Source organism: Sander lucioperca, chromosome 8 (assembly GCF_008315115.2).
Source record: "Sander lucioperca isolate FBNREF2018 chromosome 8, SLUC_FBN_1.2, whole genome shotgun sequence".
NCBI classification, from domain to species: domain Eukaryota; kingdom Metazoa; phylum Chordata; class Actinopteri; order Perciformes; family Percidae; genus Sander; species Sander lucioperca.
The window spans coordinates 24,485,425-24,505,716 of record NC_050180.1 but is presented as its reverse complement, the minus strand read 5'-3'; the positions used below and the strand labels follow the sequence as shown (position 1 = coordinate 24,505,716).

General features: G+C 40.0%; 1 protein-coding gene across 3 annotated transcripts in view; it reads right to left on the bottom strand.

Annotated features, from left to right (window-relative positions):
* tmem198a (transmembrane protein 198a) overlaps window positions 1–20,292 on the bottom strand; it is a 38,549-nt gene that overhangs the window by 4,341 nt on the left and 13,916 nt on the right. For all 3 annotated transcript variants that reach the window (XM_036004202.1, XM_031300105.2, XM_036004201.1), the window contains exons 2-6: window positions 13,000–13,257; window positions 7,768–8,006; window positions 6,829–7,041; window positions 6,237–6,360; window positions 232–530 (exon numbers count right to left, since the gene is read on the bottom strand). In XM_036004202.1, the coding sequence (XP_035860095.1) occupies window positions 232–530; window positions 6,237–6,360; window positions 6,829–7,041; window positions 7,768–8,006; window positions 13,000–13,138 (1,014 nt within the window). In that variant the 5' untranslated portion in view covers window positions 13,139–13,257. The remainder of the gene's footprint in view (window positions 1–231; window positions 531–6,236; window positions 6,361–6,828; window positions 7,042–7,767; window positions 8,007–12,999; window positions 13,258–20,292) is intronic.

The window sequence follows — 20,292 nt, the reverse complement described above, 5'->3', positions numbered from 1 at the left end:
TGTGAGATAGGGCATCACTTGGAGGAGGTCTGCACTCTCTGAGTGCCCTTCTAGTTGTATTTTGTTTGTTTTAAGTAAATTAGCACATGAAATAGAAACACTAAAAATATTACTAGAGAGCTTATTTTTAATATGTCTTGAAATATTTTTTGAAAGCATGACATTTTGACCTATACAGCCATAATCTCAACTTAATTTCATTTTAAGAATAAGAAGTCTACTGCATCTTACCGGTGACAGCACATCTCCATCAAAGCGCCTTTTAGGGTTGGCCTTGCGGTGGTAGCCGGGTTCAGTCTGAGGAGGAGGGACTTTAGGTGGCTGAGAGCTCTGGGCTTGGTGATGAGGGTGGGAGGCCGCTGGGTGATGGTACTGCTGGTGGTGGTGATTGGCGTGGGCTTTCTGCTTGTGGTTGGTCTTCTGGTTCTCTCGTTTTTTCTTCTTCTTGTTCTCCTTTTCCTTTTTCAGCTTCTCTTCCCGCTGTCGGATCCGCATGAGCTGGACCCTCCGTTGCTGTCGACTCAAAACCACTGGTGACAAAGAGACCAGAGATGTGATAATGTGCGGAGAGAGAAGGAAGAATAGATAATAATGGGGGAGTGAGAGGATGATAAAGACAGAACAATGCAGCTTTTTATAGAAAAACAAAACTGATTCAAGTCAAGAAGAAAGGACACATTCAAAATCAGTCAGACTGACCAGAAAACAGGAGAAACCTTCGATCGGATGACATTTTCTTTTAGATATATTTAAATTAGCTTTTAAATGCTGATGGTGAATTATCCCAAAGGGGGTTATTGTAAGTACAGGCTACAAAAAGAAACATGAAGAAAAAAACACTGATGTCCATTTCCTAGTTTCTTTCATTCTATTCAGTCCGTTGACAGGCAGATCATTTTCCTCGCTGCATGTACTCACACTGAGCTGCTCAGTCTCCAGACATATTGTGAGTGGGTGAGTGTGTTCCGTGTTATTTCCACACCCTCGTTAGCAAAGGATGTCCAAAATATATCCTGTCGCACTGTCCATTGATCACCCATGTGATTACTTTGGGTATGCATGTTTGTAAGCATTTTGATTCAGCGGTATAATATGCAGTAGTGTCAGGGATCTGTTTCATGCTCATTATTATAAGTATGACGTCCCCGCTGAACTTCCTGAAGGCAATATGTACTGTATGCGTCACAGTTAATGTGTGTGTGTGTGTGGGTGTGGAAGTGTTATGAGGTCTATTGTTTCTTTGTGAGGGCAGACAGCGAACGAGGCACCATCTGCCAGGGAAACTGCTTACTGACACCCGCCTTTTCTTTTCCTCAGCTCACCCCACCTCAGGCCCCTCTGGCTACATGCTACTGTGTGTGTGTGTGTGTGTGTGTGTTCAGGTACATCTATCTTTGTGAGCTTTATATCTTGCGAGGGAGGACATTTTGGCCAGTCCTTACATCTTTAAAAGGCAGTTTGAGAGTTTAGTTTCAAGTTAGGCTAAGGGTTGGGGTTAACAATTTAGTTGTGATGGTTCAGGTTAGGGTTAAGGGCTTGGGAGTGAATTACCGCAATCAATTATCACAAGTATATCAGTACAAATGTGTGTGTGTGTGTGTGTGTGTGTGTGTGTGTGTGTGTGTGTGTGTGTGTGTGTGATCTATCATTGTCCACATGACAAAAAAAGGTACACACTAATTAATTCATGCCTGTGTCCGGCACTCTATTCAATCAGCTGACAGACGGCAGACAGATGATTTTCCTTACTGCTCCACTTGGGTGCTCTGCTTACATGTTGTGCCCCAGTTTATTACCCTCCCCTGCCCTTCCCCCATTACACCTGCTCCCTCTTTTCCCCTTCTCCTTTCCCATATCCTTTTTTTTCTCTGTCAATACAGTGTTTGTCATCATAAAGGACAGACAAACTCGGACAGCTGTAAATAAGGTTTTTTAAGTTACATTTAGAAATACATGGTGTATTGGTCAATGTAAACGGGTTTTTAAGTAACAACGATGACCCTTACTGACCTGGCTCCTATCACAAAGCAGCAGTAATTGCAGTAACATTCATTCATATATATATATATATATATATATATATATATATATATAGGATACGTATACTTGCTAGATCCTCCCCCTCTTTTTCCCCCTCATTTTTTCCAATCACAGGCTGTACTGTATATACGGCAACAAGCACGCAACACACATGCAGTTGTACACAGAAATGCAACAATGTTTTTTTTTTTTTTTTGTCCTTGTTATTTTCGTCTTTTTGCTTTCTTTTATCCCTCCTTGGGTGCTTCAATTGCCAAAAATGATCAGTCTCACATATTTGACTGAGCTATGTTTATACAATTCACTTGTCTGTGTGTGATTGTTTAACGGTGCGAAAAACCAGAGTGTGATCAATGCATGTTGGTCCTGTTTCTAAACATATAACCACATGATAAGAAATGAAGGCTTTTCAGCAACTTTTTGGTACAAAGCAGTGTGCCTTGAATTTTTGGAGAATCAATTCCCTTTCTTATAGACCGTTTTTATCCTATATGTGCTTCCTTCATATATCTACCTCTTTCTAGGTCTCTTTCCCCCCATACTCAATTGCACATTTTTCAAAATAGCACTAAAAAGCTTCTTCTATCTCTTTGCCCACACCCTCTGACTGGAAGCCACGACGGCCTGCTGTTTAATCCCATTATTTTAGGCCATGTGTGACTTCTTCTAAAACACTGTTTAACTCAGCATGTCATACGCCAGCAATGATCAAATGTAAGAATTTGTGTGTGTGCGTGTGTGTGTGTGTGTATGTTTCAATTTTCCTGCAGTTAGTGCATGAGGGAGTGAGAGACTAGGCCCCAGTATATTTCTGTCCCTGTCTGAGGCTGTTTATGTGTATGAGCACTGTGTATTTGTGTTTGTGTGCTGCATTTACAGTGTGTGTGTGTGTGCGTGTGTGTGCGTGTGTGTGTGTGTGAGAGTGATCTTGCCATCTGTGTTTTTTTTTTTTTTTTAAAACAGATTAAGGCTGTCTCTGTCAATAGCTCATTCTGCTGACAACACTAATGTTAGTGTATTTAGACTCTCCCTCACACAGTGTTCCCTGCCCTCACAATGGTCGTGATTTCTTAAGCTGTCAATTAAACTGTCTATCTAATAAAATTAGAGTAGATGTGTGAGTCTTGATAAAATGGCTCCAGCTTGTAGTGGCCTTTGTGAGATCGATACTGAAACAAGCCTCATCATCATTCTGTGTACTTGACTTGCTTAAAGGGGTGATAGAATGATTATATAGGGTATTTCACACTGTTCCTTAAGGTCTCCTAATAGGGTATGTAACATTGGTTGGGCTGAAAATTGCCCGAATGCTATTTTATTAGGCCCTTAACTACCCTGTGAATATGGCTCTATTTGGAACAAGAGCTTTTCTTCCAAATATGGTATGCTCATGAATATTTAGATGAGCTGCACGCTGATTGGTTTGAGCGAACCCCATAAAAACACATTGGAGACGAGACAGCAGGTCTCATATTTCAGACACTGCAAAGTTATATGTTGTTTGTCGGGCTATTTCGTTATTAAATTCACTTCTGATATGTTTTTATGCGAGAAATAAACTATATAAAGCTCAAATATGGGCCGTTTTACAAAAATTGATGGCTAATTGCAAATTTGGTAAGATGTGTCCACACAGTCTGACGAGAAAACGGCAACCTCACCCAGTGAAAGTCACCGTTTCTCGGCTACTGGACTACTGGAGCTCAGTGGAGCTCCGCGGAGCTGGCTGGCTGCCAGCTGCCGGCATAACTAGAGTATATTTAGTTTGCATTTCGTCACGCCACTTATATAACATCTGACCCAAGGTCTTATAAAGCTAACTATGGTGTCCGATTTCAATTTAATGAATTTTTGTGAACATTAGGGATTTCTTCAGCTGCTACTTCTCGCTTCAATCCTAGCTATGTGTACAGATCACGGCTAGCTAGTTAGCTTCACTTTCGGCATAATTAAAGTCTATTTACAGTTTGAATTTCACCACGCCACTTATAGAACATATACCCCAAGGTCTTATAAAGCTAACTATGGTGTCCGATTTCAATTTAATGCATTTTTGTGAACATTAGGGATTTCGTTAGCTGCTACTGTCCCTTCATCCTATGGGTAGCTAAAGATCGCGGCTAGCTGCAGGCCCTGGAGCTCCATCAGGGCCTCTGCATTTTGTAGTCCAGTAACCCAGAACCGGTGACTTTGCGCGGGTATGGAGCGCCGCGGGCTTCCCTTCGTGACGGAGATCCAGCTAGCTCACAGCGAGTCTCTGAAGTAGGACACACCGGGCGGTGAGGCAGCACCGACCGCTGTCACATAGCCTGCTGAGCTCCTGCTGAACTGCGACACACAGTCGGACAAAATTTGCAAAAAGCCATCAATTTTTGTAAAACGGCCCATATTTGACCTCTACATAGTTGAGTTCTCGCATAAAAAAGTCTCAGAAGTGAATTTAGTAATTAAATAGCGTACCTCTGGAGATCTGCATGACCTAGCTAGTTTCAGAAGACTAAGCTGATCTCAGGTCAGTGGTGTAGCCTATGCAAATGTTGGGGCGTGACTTGAGATCATGACGTCAACATCCAGCTTTGTTGAGATTCGCCCGTTTTCAGCGGCAGTTTCAAAATGTGAGATTTGCTGAGGATAGGGGTATCAATGGGATTTTGAGCTTCTATGTATGTCTTATTTACCCACGAACTGTCGTTATTCAACTATGACAAGGTAAAATCGGTTTTGCATTCTATCACCCCTTTAATGTGTATCTAAGATTAAAGTTAAAATCAAATACATGAAACTAGATTGAATGCATCCTTGATTAAACACCCCATGCACAAACTTCAACATAGTCGTCTTCATGTCCATAGTCAATGTCATGGGTGGTATTGGTGGTAAATGCTGTAATATGAATTTAAAGCTGCACTATACACCATGTGTTTCCAGAGGTCTGCACCAGCCTTGCCTGAAGCTTGTGGCTGTGGCCTACATTGCCATAAAGCCAGAGCGGACACAGTGAGGTGAGCACCACCTCTCTTCATCATCAGCCATTTCTGAGCACATCCATTGTGTCTTCCAGGTTAGAGTAGTAGCTGCATCACACTGTAGCTTTATTTCAGCAGTAAACTAATAGACATTTGCATTTCAATTTAGGAAAATGCAATTGACTCTTTTTTCATAAGATGCACGTTTGTGCATTTTTGAATTCATTAGCTTGTATGATTTTTATTGAAATCCTCCACGGAAAAGAACAAAGTCTTGGCTACTGTTTTCTGACATGTCATGAGGACACGTCCCTTCAGCCTTAGGCTCTCATTTCCCTCATTTCCCTAAATGTTTATGGAATTTTCCAAACCTGCCATTTCCTTTGTCCAGAAAATGTCCCTGCTGTATTCACACCTTTACATATTACCTGACCTCCACATTACCTGAAAAACCTGCTCCCAATTCCCTTAGCAGCTCCCTGTCTCTGCCCCCGTTTCTCTAAATCTGCCTGTGAGCTGCTACCTGTGTTTTGGACCTACTGCTCGATTCTCACCTGCCTTTGACCCCTGTTGGCTTTGTTTACTTGTTTGGACAGACTTCAAATTGTCGAGTAAGCCTGTTTACAAGTGTCTGCATTTCAGTCCTCAGCCCTGTTTTCAGTACTGTGACCAGTACATAATTTTACATAATATCCAATTACCAATGCAAAATAAGCTATGAGCAGTTGAAAAACTATGTTTTTTTCTAGTTGGGTATAAGGTCAGTGTTGCTGTTGTTTTGCTTCATTCTTGTAATTTGTTTTTATAGGTTATATTGTACTGTAAGAGTAACATCTCATAAGATGTTGTGCTTGTCTGACTGTAAAAGCACTGTTGCATTCTTGCACTTCAGTCATGTTTTGTACACCTAGTCATGACCCCTGTTTCTACCTACTAAAAATGTCTTGAAGTACAACAACATACTGACTGTACTTAATTTTCTTGTATTTTAATTTGTTGTACTGTATTACATTTTATTGTGAAGCACTTTGTGATTTTTATCTCTGAAATGTGCTATACAAATAAACTTTACTTACTTACTTACATCATGTGAAAAACCAAAATCAACAAATAGGGCAAAAGAATTATTCTAAAAATACGTTGCTCCAACCACAACAACATCTGTGTCCTAAGTTAGCTTTGAACCTGGTTAAAGGAGTCTGGTTATGTGTGTAAAGCTGCATCACTCACCCTCTGTGTGAGAAAATCCCTCTGCAGTGACTTTCCATTGGATCAGCACTCCAAGGAGGGCCAGGACAGGCCACACCCCCAAGATGACCCAAGTAAACCAGCACACTGGCTTCTTTGGTGCCACCTGCAAATAGTATACTTACAATTTAATTTAATTTAATTTTAATAAATCTTCCAACACCATTATTTTTAATACATCTTCCAACACATGAACTTAATGATGACAATTGTGTCAGTTTGCACAGACCTCCCTGTTCTCAGATTTTATCTGTCAGTCTGCCAAACTCTCTCTCTCTTATGCAAACAAACACATGGAAAGCGCAGACCAAAGCAAGCAGTCCACTAACAAAATCCAGTGACACAGTAATAATGCACACACATGACCTCCCTCTAACATATAGATTACTCATACACAGAACAAAAACATGCCTCAAGGTAACTTCAAATAAATGAATAGCATTTATTTCTCTCTGCCACTAACAGTTTACACACACACACACACACACACACACACACACACACACACACACACACACACACACACACACACACACACACACACACACACACACACACACACAGATGAGCCTACCCTGAGTCTCTCGTAGACGTAGTGGACCAAGGCGAACAGCTCTATAAAGTAATCCACAGTGACAGTGATGATGGCAGAGCCGAATGTGGCGGTGGAGAGGGTGACGAAGCAGCGCTGCCATTGAAGAGTGAGGACGGCAAATAGCGTCCCAGAACCCAGGAGAATACCCAGAGGAACCCACACTGTTCTGGGGTGGTAGAACTCCTCCATAACCTTGGAGAGAGAGGGGAGGGTGAATTTTACTTTGGCAGTTGGTATTTCCTTTATGGTATTTTTATTGTTTTAATCAGCAGAATTAGGGCTGGTCACATCGACCTTCATGACATGAAACATGTATAAAATCTAATTAATTTGATTGCAGCAAAGTAAATCCGCACCAAGAGTTTAGTTATGGTGAACTTCGACTTGCGAAATACCACCATGGCTTATAGTTACCATCTACCAAAATGGATGACCTGAGCCCTGCCTTGTGGTGTGGTTTGCAGTTACAATATTACTTTAAGTAAATGTTTTTATTGCTGATGTGCTGATTTGTAGTTGACAAGCTAACTTTTTTGCTAGCACCCTTAATGACAAGCTAAATAAAAAGCTACCTGGCTCTTTGTACTGCCTATGCAGTAATTCGCTGGCCGATTTATGTGTTTTCATCTCTTAAGATGCTGCCATTACTGCTGTGGGAAAGTCGTTTTAATTGCATTTCAACGTGGGTCCTACAGGATCTCCTGGGCATATTTTTTTTGTTAAAAGCTTTGCAAAAGTGGTAGATAACCACAACCACATATTCCACTTTTTGGTGTGACAATACAATGCTTTATTCGTAAAGCTCATATGCATGGGAAGTTTTATCACTTATTTTAAGGTGCCACGGTATTTTCCTTGATGTTCTGTATGCAAATAAACATAAATTAAAATAGTGCACATTTAAATGTGTCTCCTCACCACCAGTGAAGCCACTCCAACCAGTAGGCCCAGCAGCAGGCCCACCATAAACAGCCCCACACTTCGAACCAACATGGTCACGAGGCCACACAAGGTCCCGATACCCAGGCCAATGCCCACTGACGCCTCGACGCTGAGCTGAGTGTCCATCACCCTCTCCTTGTAGCACAGCATGAAGATGACCACAGAGCCAAACATTAGGCCTGTGAGGAACAATACGGCCTTGAAGCATCGATAGCCTGGAGGAGTAATGGGAAACAGACCACTGGGTGGTTATCACAAGCATACAAACGCTGGTACATGCTGTAGTGTGTATATGACTCGGTTTCTCTTTAAACACACACAACAAGCAGTAGCTTTGAATGCTGCATCAGGATCGACATAACCTGAACATATGTCAACTTCATCCACTGCCAAAAACATACCAAGACCAGTGTACAACAACAACAACAACAAAGCCAACAAACGATGACAGAAAGAATTTGGGAACCATTTTCTAATGAGGTACTAGTGATAAAGGGTTTATAAGTTGTAACTATAGACAAGACCATAGATGATTGTAACTAATTGTTTCATTCATTTTGATCTAAAGCCATCAAAAGCAACCTTTTACAGCCTCTGTAAAACCTTCAGCTGATGTTTATCATTCTCCATCATAATTTCTATTTTTCTTTCTATCTAGCTATGTATTTCATCTAACAGATCTCACCAATCGACAGTTTGATTACTTTACTTCCTTCCTGGAAAATGCAAATTGCTAAAATGGGATGCATTTCTTCATTATGAGCAGATAAGCTGTCTCTATAAACCTTTATGAAACTGCTTTAAAATATGATATTCATCGTATTACAAAAGGTCATCCACATTCATTAGTCAACAGGCCTGCTGAATAAAACAGCTGCTCTCCTACTTTTTTTTTATTTTCCCATCGTATGCTCCCTCCTGTCCTTGGCTTTCTCTCTGTTTATCTCTCACCAGTTTATTTCCATTTTAATGTGCTTTATTGCAGTGAGAAAAGACGGCAACGCATTAAAAAGCTCAAATTATCAACCGTTACAATCTCCTTGGACCTTGCTTTTGTGTTTAATAATGTTTGCGTCTCCCTTTCTTTTTGCTCTATATCTCCTTCTCTGTGTATGTGACTGGACTCTGTCTGGAGGAGAAGCAGCATCAGATTGTTATCTGTGTGTAATCAGGCATTGCACAGCTGAGCCAAACAATACTCTCCCTCTCATCCAACCCACTGTCCATGCTGCTCCATCTTGACCATACCTCATTTATTTGATGCACTTCTAGTTTTCTTTACTTCCCTCTACTCATTCCTGGGTTGTTTCCTTTGTATCTTTCAGCCACCAGGCCCCTAAATAAAACGTGTGCTGAATGCGACTGCATTTTTCACAGTTGTTTCCTTTCTTCTGTAACAGAATGCCTGAATGAATAGTCTGATGTGGAGTAACTGGGGCATTTCCAAAGCATCTACAGCCACCTCAACATTGGTTTGGTCAGCAGCCATCACAAACTCCCAACATTGTTCTTCCATACCAGATAGTCTGCATCAATCAATAAATACATATTGTGAAATATAATGCCTCTCCTTGACTGCTCCTAATCTTCTGGTCCACTTTCCTTGTCCAATTTTCTCTGACACCCCCCCCCCACACACACACACACACACACACACACACACACACAGTTCCACCCCTCCTACTCCCTCTTTTGTTCCTCGTTGCTTCCCTTACTTTTCCTCCAGCCATCAGAACCCTCCATCCCATCTGTTCACTCTGGCTTATTCAGCTTGTCTGCTTCCCTTCCACTCTCTTTTCCTTTGCGTCATCCATCTTGTCCCTACAACACATCACTCGCTGCAACTTTTTTTTTTTTTCTTTGGATTAAATAAATGACAGACCTTTTCTTCTCAAGACTTTGGAACTAAACCAAATTCTGCAGTTGCAAGAGGCATCTATCAGCAGGGAGTGTCAATTTTCAGACTACAGAAATGTAATTTCAAATGTGACTGTGGGGTTTCTGAGAACCATCAACAATATGCATTGTGTCTCATTTGCAGAACAGTCAGTTTGTTTGGTTATAAAGCAAGATCTGGCACAGCATGAGGGGGGAAATGCACCTATTTATCTTCTCTCAGAGTATGCTGTCAAACAAACAGAGAAACCAATAGACAACAGATGGTGAAGGACTGAGGAGCTTAAGTATTTCAAGTAAAATTATGCCATTCAGTCTTATAATACAATGCTTTGCTGTTAATGGTTTGGAAGCATGTCTAATACAACCTTTTTAATCAGTGCCATTCCATAAATTGAAGTTTTTGTCAACTAGATACTTTCAGACTGATGTTAATTAAACAGATACAGAAAACATAAGTATTACTTCCATTTGGCCGGAGATACAGGACTCTCAAATGAAGAAGAGCTAGTTTCAGCAGGGGTTTTGTCCCCTCTGCAATAGCAGCCCTGAACAATCTGCCTTGTTGACACTTTTGTGAGCTGGGATAATAAATGCTTTCATGGAGATTATTTGTACTGACTCTATTTGTATGTGGCTTTTTGTGTATGTGTATATTTATATGTTGATATGTATATGGATATGTGTACTGACTGTGGAAAGAAATATCCCTCTGGGACAGTAGATCTACATCTAAAGATAGCATTTAGCTTGCTAAATGCAATGATTCCAATGTTAGCATGCTAATGCTAGCAGAGAGCTGAAGCTGATGGAAAAAAATACTTTTTTTTTTATTTGTCAATCCACAAGGTACATGTCAGTGGCAGTTGAAATGTATCTTAAGCAAATCCCTTTTATACACACAGTACACACATGCAAACTAGGAGGTAGTGCAGGGTCAACCATGGTGCCCTTGGAGCAGTTTGGGGGTTCAGTGCCTTGCTGAAGGGCACCTCGGCAGTGCCCAGGAGGTGAACTGGCAACTCTCTAGCTGCCAATCGCACTCCATACATGGTCCATATGGGTTGGGTTACTCTAACCGACGAACCTCTTAAGCCAAGTCCTTATGGACTGAGCTACTGCCGCCCCCCCCCAAAAAATGTACATACATTTTTTAAAGAAGAATAGGCAAGGCGAGGCAAGGCAGCTTTATTTGTATATCACATTTCAGCAACACGGCAATTCAAAGTGCTTTACATAAAACAGAATAGAATGAGAACATCCAACAATTTTATTGTATTGCTGTGAGCCACTATGGTCTTGTTGCATGCTGTCAACTTTGTAAAATAAAGTTGCTAGGTAACCTGTTTGTAATGCAGGGACTGATGCTGCTGATGCTTTACCAAGACATCTACAGTGAATGTTAATGTCATCTATATGCCTTACCGAATGTCTCTTTTTTGTATTTTTATGCAACACATCTTCTTAGTGCTTCAACACACATCAACATTCATCCAAAAAGCAGCATAGATGTTGATTTTGTATTACATATTACATTACTTTTTAAACTTTGCTCTATGTTATTGTCTTTCTGTGTTTGTTGTTTGTGGTACTGGCAGTAGATATGAACATTCCTGTATGGGTCTGCAGTTAAATGATCTATGTTGTAAAGGATGTGATTTTATGGAATGTATTTTAGTTTACATGGAGGACTATATACATTAGCAGTGGCCAAGTAATTTAACAAAGGATGATTGATCACAAGACAATACAAGTTGAAAATTCAATGCAGTGTTTCTGTCAAGTGGTTACTGATGCATACCATGTGACTGGAAGAGAGTTCAATTCACTCTAGTAAAAGGCTAAAAAAAAACATTAAAAACTATTTCCATGCATATGATCTTGTGCGCCTGCATTCCTAAAGTCCTTGCAAATCATCATTAATTCTCACAGCCACAGCCAGATGAAAATCTCTTGCCACTGCCTGTTAAACTAGAAAATGGCTGCAGGTAATTTATTACACAGGCGCGTAAGCCAACCCATTGCAATATATTGAAATTAATTGTACCTTTGTACAAAAATGCATGAGACATGTCATTATTCAAGCACTTTTATGCAATTTCGCCAGTCCCTATTCAAGAAGGAAATAAAAATTTTAATCAATCATTTTTTGTTGCAACAAAAACAACTCTAATGTAAGCCTGTAACCATTACAGCAGATCTCTCACTCTAATTATTTATTGATCACACATAATGTAATGACTTTACACCCAAACTCATTAGGATGAGCCCTTAAAACTTTGTGATGCAATCAAACTCAGTCACTGGTACAAAATTAGGCCTCAAGTAAGGAAGTTGTGTCTTAACATATGAATGGACCCATGCATAAAGTATGAGTCCTGGCGTTTGATGGCACAGAGGAATAAAAAACAACAACAACAGGGGTCCACTGCCAGTTATTCCTGGTATTTCTGATTAAACATTTTTCTTTCATCAGTGCTGCTACAACATGTGGTTGAAAGAAATAGGAACGCGCCTTTGAATAAGCAGCAGAAGATGCTTCTTTAAAAGACAGCTGGCAGTCCAATCTTTTTAGTTTGCTGATGACAGCAATTTGGGAAAGGGTGCAGGGGTAATGGATATTCAAGGATTTGATAAGATGCAATTCTAAGAAAACATATGAACATATAGCAATGCCACAATAGCTTAGTCTGCAGGAATGAGATTTCAATATTAATTCACATAGCCAGAAACAAGACAACCTCTCTGTACTGCTCTTAAATCAATAATATCATACACCAGCAGAGTAGAATCAGGGCCTCTTTGGTTACATGTATTATTATTATTATTATTATTATTATTATTATTATTATTATTATTATTATTATTTCCTAGCACTTACACATATAGAAACTATAGATCAGCTACATGTCACTCTGTTTCCATCGTGTCGGCCATTGATGCTACTGACAGATGTCCATATATCTATTTTAGATTTACTAATTAATGCCCAGAATCTCAATTTTATCTAAATCCCTGCAAGACAACAAATGAGTGAATTTCCCAAACTGTTTAAATATTTCAACTGAAACAGACATATGAGTTTCTTTAGGTATGGCGATTAGCCCTTTTTAGCTGACAATGACAGGCACAAGTGGCAAGCTTGTATTTTGATTCTAAAATAATACTAGAACACGGTAAAAGCTGTTTCAAGCTTGACATGAGAAATCACTTTTCAGTGATCTCATTTAATGCATGAGGACCTTTAAGGTACATTTTAGTGAGCATCAGCTCAGACCTTAAGAGCAAAGCTTTGACTACATAATCACTTACCAAAAAAGCAGTAGATGATTCCAAATAGGCAGCACATGGAGCAGACCACTGAGGGAACAATCTCGTATCTCCTCTCAATCTCCTGGTCACACCTCAGCCCCATCTCAGCCAAACCCAGCAGTTGGCCGGTGGAAGTCATGGTGACTGAAGTGAAGTGGGTTGGAGTTTAGGGGAACAAAGGAGGGTAGGGGGGAGGGGTGGAGGGGATGTGCAGGGGATGACTGGATCAGTGGGCCTCACCCATTGAGACGTGTCTACCTGCAAATGAGAGATACAGAAAGAAAGTGATGGAGAGAGAATGAATGAGAGAAAGACAGACAAAGAAGAGAGTGATTATTGATTGCTCATTTTAAGTTCTCAGCTATGAGTGCTGACACAGTAAGCTGACAGTACTGACAGTAAGCATGCATCAACATTTTGAAAAAAAGAAACATCTCAGCACAGCACAGCCACTCTAACAACTACAGCTGAAGATTAAATGACTGCATACTAAAAAAGAGCAATTCAGCCACTATCATTCACTTATACAGCAAAGAGGTTGCAACAAATTGTTGCCAACAGTTCGAAAGTATTTGACTAGTAGCAGAAGAACTGCAGCACACACATAATGGTTGCCATGGAAAGATCGACAGAATGCATTTGCATACATTTGCATGTTGTGGGAAATTGTGGCAAGACGAGCTTGGCGAGCTTGTGAGCTTGGTATTTGTGGCACAAATCTTAGGTTTTTCCGTAGGATAAAAAAAAAATCCTTAAACGTTTGCATCTCTACTATGTCCTGATATGCCGCTGCTCTAATCACTCACTTGAAATAAATACAGCAAATACTCACTCACTGCTGCCGTTTCATCAAGCTGAAAGACTGCTATGTAATAGCATATTTTACAAAGTATATGGTACAAAGTGCAGTAGAAATATTACATGTATTGATTGTTCATGCTGCCAATCAATAGTATAGTTCTAGGGCATTTAGTGAAACATATGTATGTATATATATGTATATATATATATATATATATATATATGTGTGTGTATATATATATAAATGCATACACAGCCAAACAGCCTATCTTGGCTTAGTTGGTCATGAACAAAAATTCTTGAGACACTATAGGGGCTTTCCGACCGGATAGTACTTGTACTTTTTAGAGGAAAAGTACACTTCTAAGCATTTCTAAGAACTACTCTCCCCCAAAATCTTTTTTTCCGTTTGCATTCCCACTGGCCAAGTGGCCATAGGGACTGGTAGAAGGGGTAAGGGAGTGACGCAAGCACGGCAACGGTCTTTATAGCGTTAAAATCAGAAAACAAATACACCAAAAAAGTATGAACTAAATACTAAATCTAATGTATATAGCATATTTGTCATAATTTAAACAAGTCTCCCGAAGAGAAAAGGGTATCTCTCTCTCCCCCGCCTCTGCCTGCTGCGCTGTGGACGTGTGTGTGTGTGTGTGTGTGTGTGTGTGATGGCCCGGTCAGCAAGGTTGTCAAGCCCGCAGGGCACTCTTGTGGAGTTTAACTCCGAAAAGACAGTTAACCACAGGTTCCCGTTAATGTTATGATGGACATGTGTTGTGATATTTAAACAAACGATCAGTCAACGGCGAAATAAAAGCCTCTTATTTACGAGACCGGTCTGAGAGACCTCCAGCTTACAGCGGGGTCTCTGAGCATGTCTGTCCGAGTGACGAGCTAGAGGCCGGGGCAGGCGCCTGCTGGCTGTCGCCTGCTGGCTGTCGCCTCACTTCATGGAGCTCCGAAAACTTTGAAGCAAATTGTCAATTCGGCATCAATTTTCGCAAGACTGCCTATATTCAAAATCTAAACAGTTCATTTCTCGCCTAAAACGTTGTCAGAAGTGAATTTAATGATGAATAAGATGGTGAAAATTGTTAAAAATGTCCCGTTGTTGGTTGTTGCTCTGTCTGCAAGTTCCGAGTTGGCAGTGGGCATGACTTATAAGTTCGACCAATCAAGTACACCTAGGAAAAGGGAAAAGGGAAAAGACCCTGCTCTGAAGTAGGAGCTAAAAAAGTAGGCTATGCTACTGGGTCAGAGGAACTTAAAAATCCCCATATTTTTCCTGTTGGAACACGACGAAAAAAAGTGTTCTAGGAACGTTTAGTTCTAAGAACTGCAAAAATCCCTCCGGTCAGAAAGCCCCTTTTGAGTGCAACTATTTCTCCATTTGGGAGGGAAAAGGCAAAACAAAAGTGGCTGCACTAGAAACACATCACATCCAATGAACCAAACAAAACCTGGACTGAAGTGGGTTATTTTTAATGGAAACAATTTGATTGATTGTAAGTAAAAGCATACATTGTATTCCACAACCTAATATACATTATCAATGTAAAAGCATGGTTATACTGTATTGTACCAGTAATTTAGTGTGATTAACTACTGTATATAATTAGACTCCACTGACTATATTGGCAGCTTTCGCTGTTACAGTGTTTGTTGGTTATGAGCAATTTTATATAATAGTTTCACAATTCATTTTTTTGTACCCACGTGTGTAACGTATTACAACCTTTCATCTAATGAGATGTTATGTAAAGATCTACTGTTACATAACATAGCCTGGTATTGATAACTTCATTCTTAATTGATCTCCTTGTGTACTTTGGGTCACCAAAAGACACAAGCAGATCAATAAGGAGTGTGATGTTAGCTACAGACACATTGCTTCCAATTGGTTCCTTTTACTTAAAGGCATTTGTTGAGGTTTTTTATTGGATGAAAAGAGCTGTGTTTCACATATTTTGTGTGAAGATAGCCGAGGGCAAATTCAGTCAATCACTGTGCTGCACTCTACCCTAATAGCATAATGCATAGACTTTACAGTTTTAGTAGAAAAAACTGCATTAGAGTCAATTCTAATAGCACATAGAGCACATTGTAAATAAAGTGTGGACAAGAACACATACAGTGGCTGTGTAATAGACTCTTGCTGTAAACCACACACACACACACACAGCTCCACACTCATTCAGCCACCAAATCCCAATGGTTTAATTTTCAGTTGAGCCACAAATTAAGACCTAATAATTGTATAGACTCGCTCAACGGTGGATATCTTTAAATGGGATCATCCTCTATAGGAAGTGGCATACATGGCAGTATTTTCCTCTGTATCATTATTCTTCACAAAACAACCACTATACTACATATTTTATGCATTAAGCAGGGTTGCTCTCTGTCTCCATCATAACATCTCAGTTGCTAAGGCTTAGCAATGCATGCAAAGGCGTGAGTGTGTACACACAAGTCCTTTTTGTTTCCATTAGCCACATGTGACTCAACACATTCTCATGAACGGGTTCGTATGATATTGTACGAAAATGTATGCACACTAAAACGTATGATACGATACGTAAAGTAGGAGACCTCCGACTGCTCACGGGACATCGGCTGCAGAGCTCCGTGCTACAGAGCGGTAGTTGCTAGCTGTTTAAGCCGCTACAGAGCTTCGTGCTGCCGACTACGGTGCTCCGCATTGTGCTCTGCATTGTGCTCCGCATTGTGCTCCGTCAGGTCAGCGGAAGTTGGTGGTTCAATTACCCCAGAATAGGTGACTGTGAGTCGTGTATAGACCACCGTGAGCTGCCCGTCGTGGTGCTCCGTCAGGTCAGCAGTCAATGTGGTGCACACAGCAAAATAAACGTATAAATCATAGGAATAACAGTGCTTAACTTTTCGTAGCTTTTCGAACGTATGGTTCATGAGAACAGGCTGTGTGACTGCACATTAAATCTGTCTGGCCCTGTTCTCATCTTCTTTACTCCTATCGGCATGCACGCTGTATGTCTGGTAAAGCCCCAGACTTCGGAAGGAACATGCAATCTTGAAATTGAGGGTTTTACTGATGTTAAAATTGTAGTCAGGCTCAAACAATTGTACTGCACAGTACATCAGCCTAAGTGAAGTAGCACTTCCCCCAAATCATATTGCCGTATTCTACTGTAGTTACAGAATGCACTCAAAACACCCTACAGTTCTTTTACAGCCTCTGCGGGTTACAGATTGCGTTTTAGATTTTAAGTTCTGTTGCTCTGGATCCATTACATTTATGTGGTTTTCTCCTTCAGGTCACTGCACTTGTCATGTCAGAGTACAGATGACATACTCACAGACTCTCTCTCTGTCTCCCAGTCTCCCTATCCTGCGTTTACTCTTGCACACGCATTCACAAACACACAAACTGTACAAACATACTTGCCAGCCTGATTGCAGTGGGGAAGTAATTCTTATTGACTTAGTAGGTGCTGATGTACTTTGGCAAACACACACACACACACACACACACACACACACAAAGACATGGGGATTTTTAGCAATACTACACCTCTGGCGCATTGAACAATCAAAATTGATATCTTTTTCCATTTTTTTTGCTGTGTCATTTGGAGAAAACAAAACAACACAGAAGTAAAATCCAAGAAGAAATCAGCGATGCTAGACTAGCTTTTGAAATGAAATTACTTGACTATTTTTGCTAAACTCGAGTTTCACAGTGGTCAAGATAAGATAAAGAGCAGTAACATTAGAATGCGCTGACCATCATATTGTGCCTAGCTAGAGTAGAAAGAACAGATTTCAATTTGACCTGTAGCTTTATTGGTCGCAACAAGCACACCATCAGCACTGCAGAAAAAACAAAACATCTTTGCACTCACATTAGGGAGAATGTCACCAATTGTACACACAACAGTCAAGGTCTAGCAGCATTTTGCTATAACCAATTATATATCAATGAAGTAAATGAAATTAAAAAAAAATAAAATGAAAAAGTCTACAGTATACTGAAATGATCTCAATACATAATTGCTCAAAATTTCCAGTTATCATTAAGACATTTAAATGTCAGCTGCTATAATTGCTTTTAAGCCCTAGCCACAGTACCTTTCATCAGATCCCTTCCTATGTCAGCAACACCCACCTGAGTCTGTGCTTCTGGGCTTCCCTGTCACTACTAATATGGAATTAAAAGCATTAACATAGATTTAGATGAACTATGAGCTAGTATTAAACATTATAATGATACAGTGTAAACGATGCTCCCTGTGGGAGAAGTCGGGAGCACACGACTCAGAGCTAAATGAAAGCGGATTAGCATTAATTAAGGGTGCTTGAATGCAGCAGTCTTCAGTGGCAACCATGTTAGATACATGCACAACGTGCACTACACTGCCATGTCGAGTACAATAATAACAACTGTGAGGATAATATGTGATGCTGCATTGATTTTTTGAAGTTAATTCCCCCACTCAGGTGCAGAGCAGCAGTCCTGGAGCAAGACACTTCAATTGAGTAGTACGTATTGACAGGAGAAACTCTGTCTGGTTCATTGAGCGCTCCTACGCATCCAACCATCCTGCTGCCCTGCAGACTTGTGATTCCCCGTCAACTGATCATTATAAGTTACTGCAGAAATGGTTATATGGTAAAACTTTAACTAAATGGCTAAGGTGAGTATAGTTGAGGGAAAGCACCTGGAAACAATGTCACTTTTCACAGCATATATTAGAAACTAGAAAGCATTAAGAGAGAGCACATACTTTCGCCAAGGCTACGCAATCCCCTACATTTAAATGATTATTTAAAATAGGAAATGTTTAGAAAGGCTAAATCTATCAATCTTAAAAATACATACAGTAATAGACGCTCATGGAATACATTTGCTAGATTTTTTCCATTGTGTTAAATACAAAGCTTCAAAGGAAAATATTAAACAAAAAATGCCCTATTTTGCTTGTTAACAAACCTAAAAAGTCCTGGATATGTACCTACATTCAGATCTGCTATTTTAAACAAAAAGCCTGCACCAGTTTGCGTTCCATGCAGAGCAGGTCAAAAACCTGAAAAGTAATTGAAGGAATTCCAGTTCATTATTGCTCGTCTTGGAAATACAGACTCAGAGGGTGAAAGATTTTGAAGGTTGTAGCTTAGTTCCACCACAGGCACCCTGACTCAGGAGAAAGATCGAACTGAGAATGCTTAACAAGGGACGCTACTGCACTGCTGAAAAGAATTATGACAGAGAAAAAATATGCTCAAATGTTTTGGTCTCTAAATCTCGAGAAGGACTTTTCTGCACTCCTCAGGTATCATAATATTCTTAATTTTATTCAACTCTTAGCACCGCAGTGATGTGGAAGCTTAGTCTTTTTCAGGAGTGGAAAAATTACTTGTATTACTACAATTTCTTTTTTTTGTTTATGCTTCTTCTTTTGTATGTCCCTTGCATCCAAAATTTCACAGGCAAAAAAAAATATCTTTGTAACACAAAGTCACATAAATTAATGGAGTGGCTTAGTTACACAATGCTTGCTCACAAGCAATTAACGTGGTGAGGGAGATAGTGATGCACAATTAGTTTGATTCCAGTGGGTCTTAAAAACAAGTCCCAATTAGAAAAAAGGGAAAACAGTAATTTTACACAGACCAGTGATCAGAAATTAAGTATTATAATACAGTTTGAGGATTTTTCACTGAATAACTACAGTAGAATTGAATGGTTGTATGCCTCCGCCAACCAGTCAAGTTGCAGTTTACATCCATGTCTGTCCAGACTCATATACTATATGATATATACTATCATATACTATTAAGTTTATTTTGGGGGAAATTTGAAGTTATCACTATATTGACAATGAATAATTTCCAGTGAGAAACATGCTGTCTTCCCTGTCTTTCTCTTTTTTTTTTTTTAACAGAAAATTGATAGAGAACTTCGTCACATGGTGCAACGACAATTATCTGAAGCTCAATATCAGCAACACCAAAGAGCTTGTGGTAAAGTACCAGAGGAACAGGATAGAACACAAAGTTGTAGCCATGACAGTAGACAATGATTTAAATATGGATGTTGCATGCAAAGAAGCTACAAACACCAAAATGTGGATGCTTTACACACATCTTCAACCCGGCAGCACAGTAGATCTACAATCACCACAGTTTCAAGGTGAGCACCCAGGATGAGTGTTACCAATTCAGTGTCCGACCAAATATCTCCCCTTCTGCCCCTGAGTTATGGCAAAATAATGGCCAGAAAAGTGTTTTTGCAGAAAATGATTATGTCACAATGAGGTTGACTTTGACTTTTAGGACATAAAATGTCATCACTTCATTATTTTATCCTATTAGACATTTGTGTGAAATTGTGTCATAATTAGCGTATGAATTATTGAGTTATGGCCAGAAATGTGTTTAGTGAGGTCATACTGACCTTAACCTTTGACCACCAAATTCAAATCAGGTCATCCTTGAGTCAAAGTGGACGTTTGT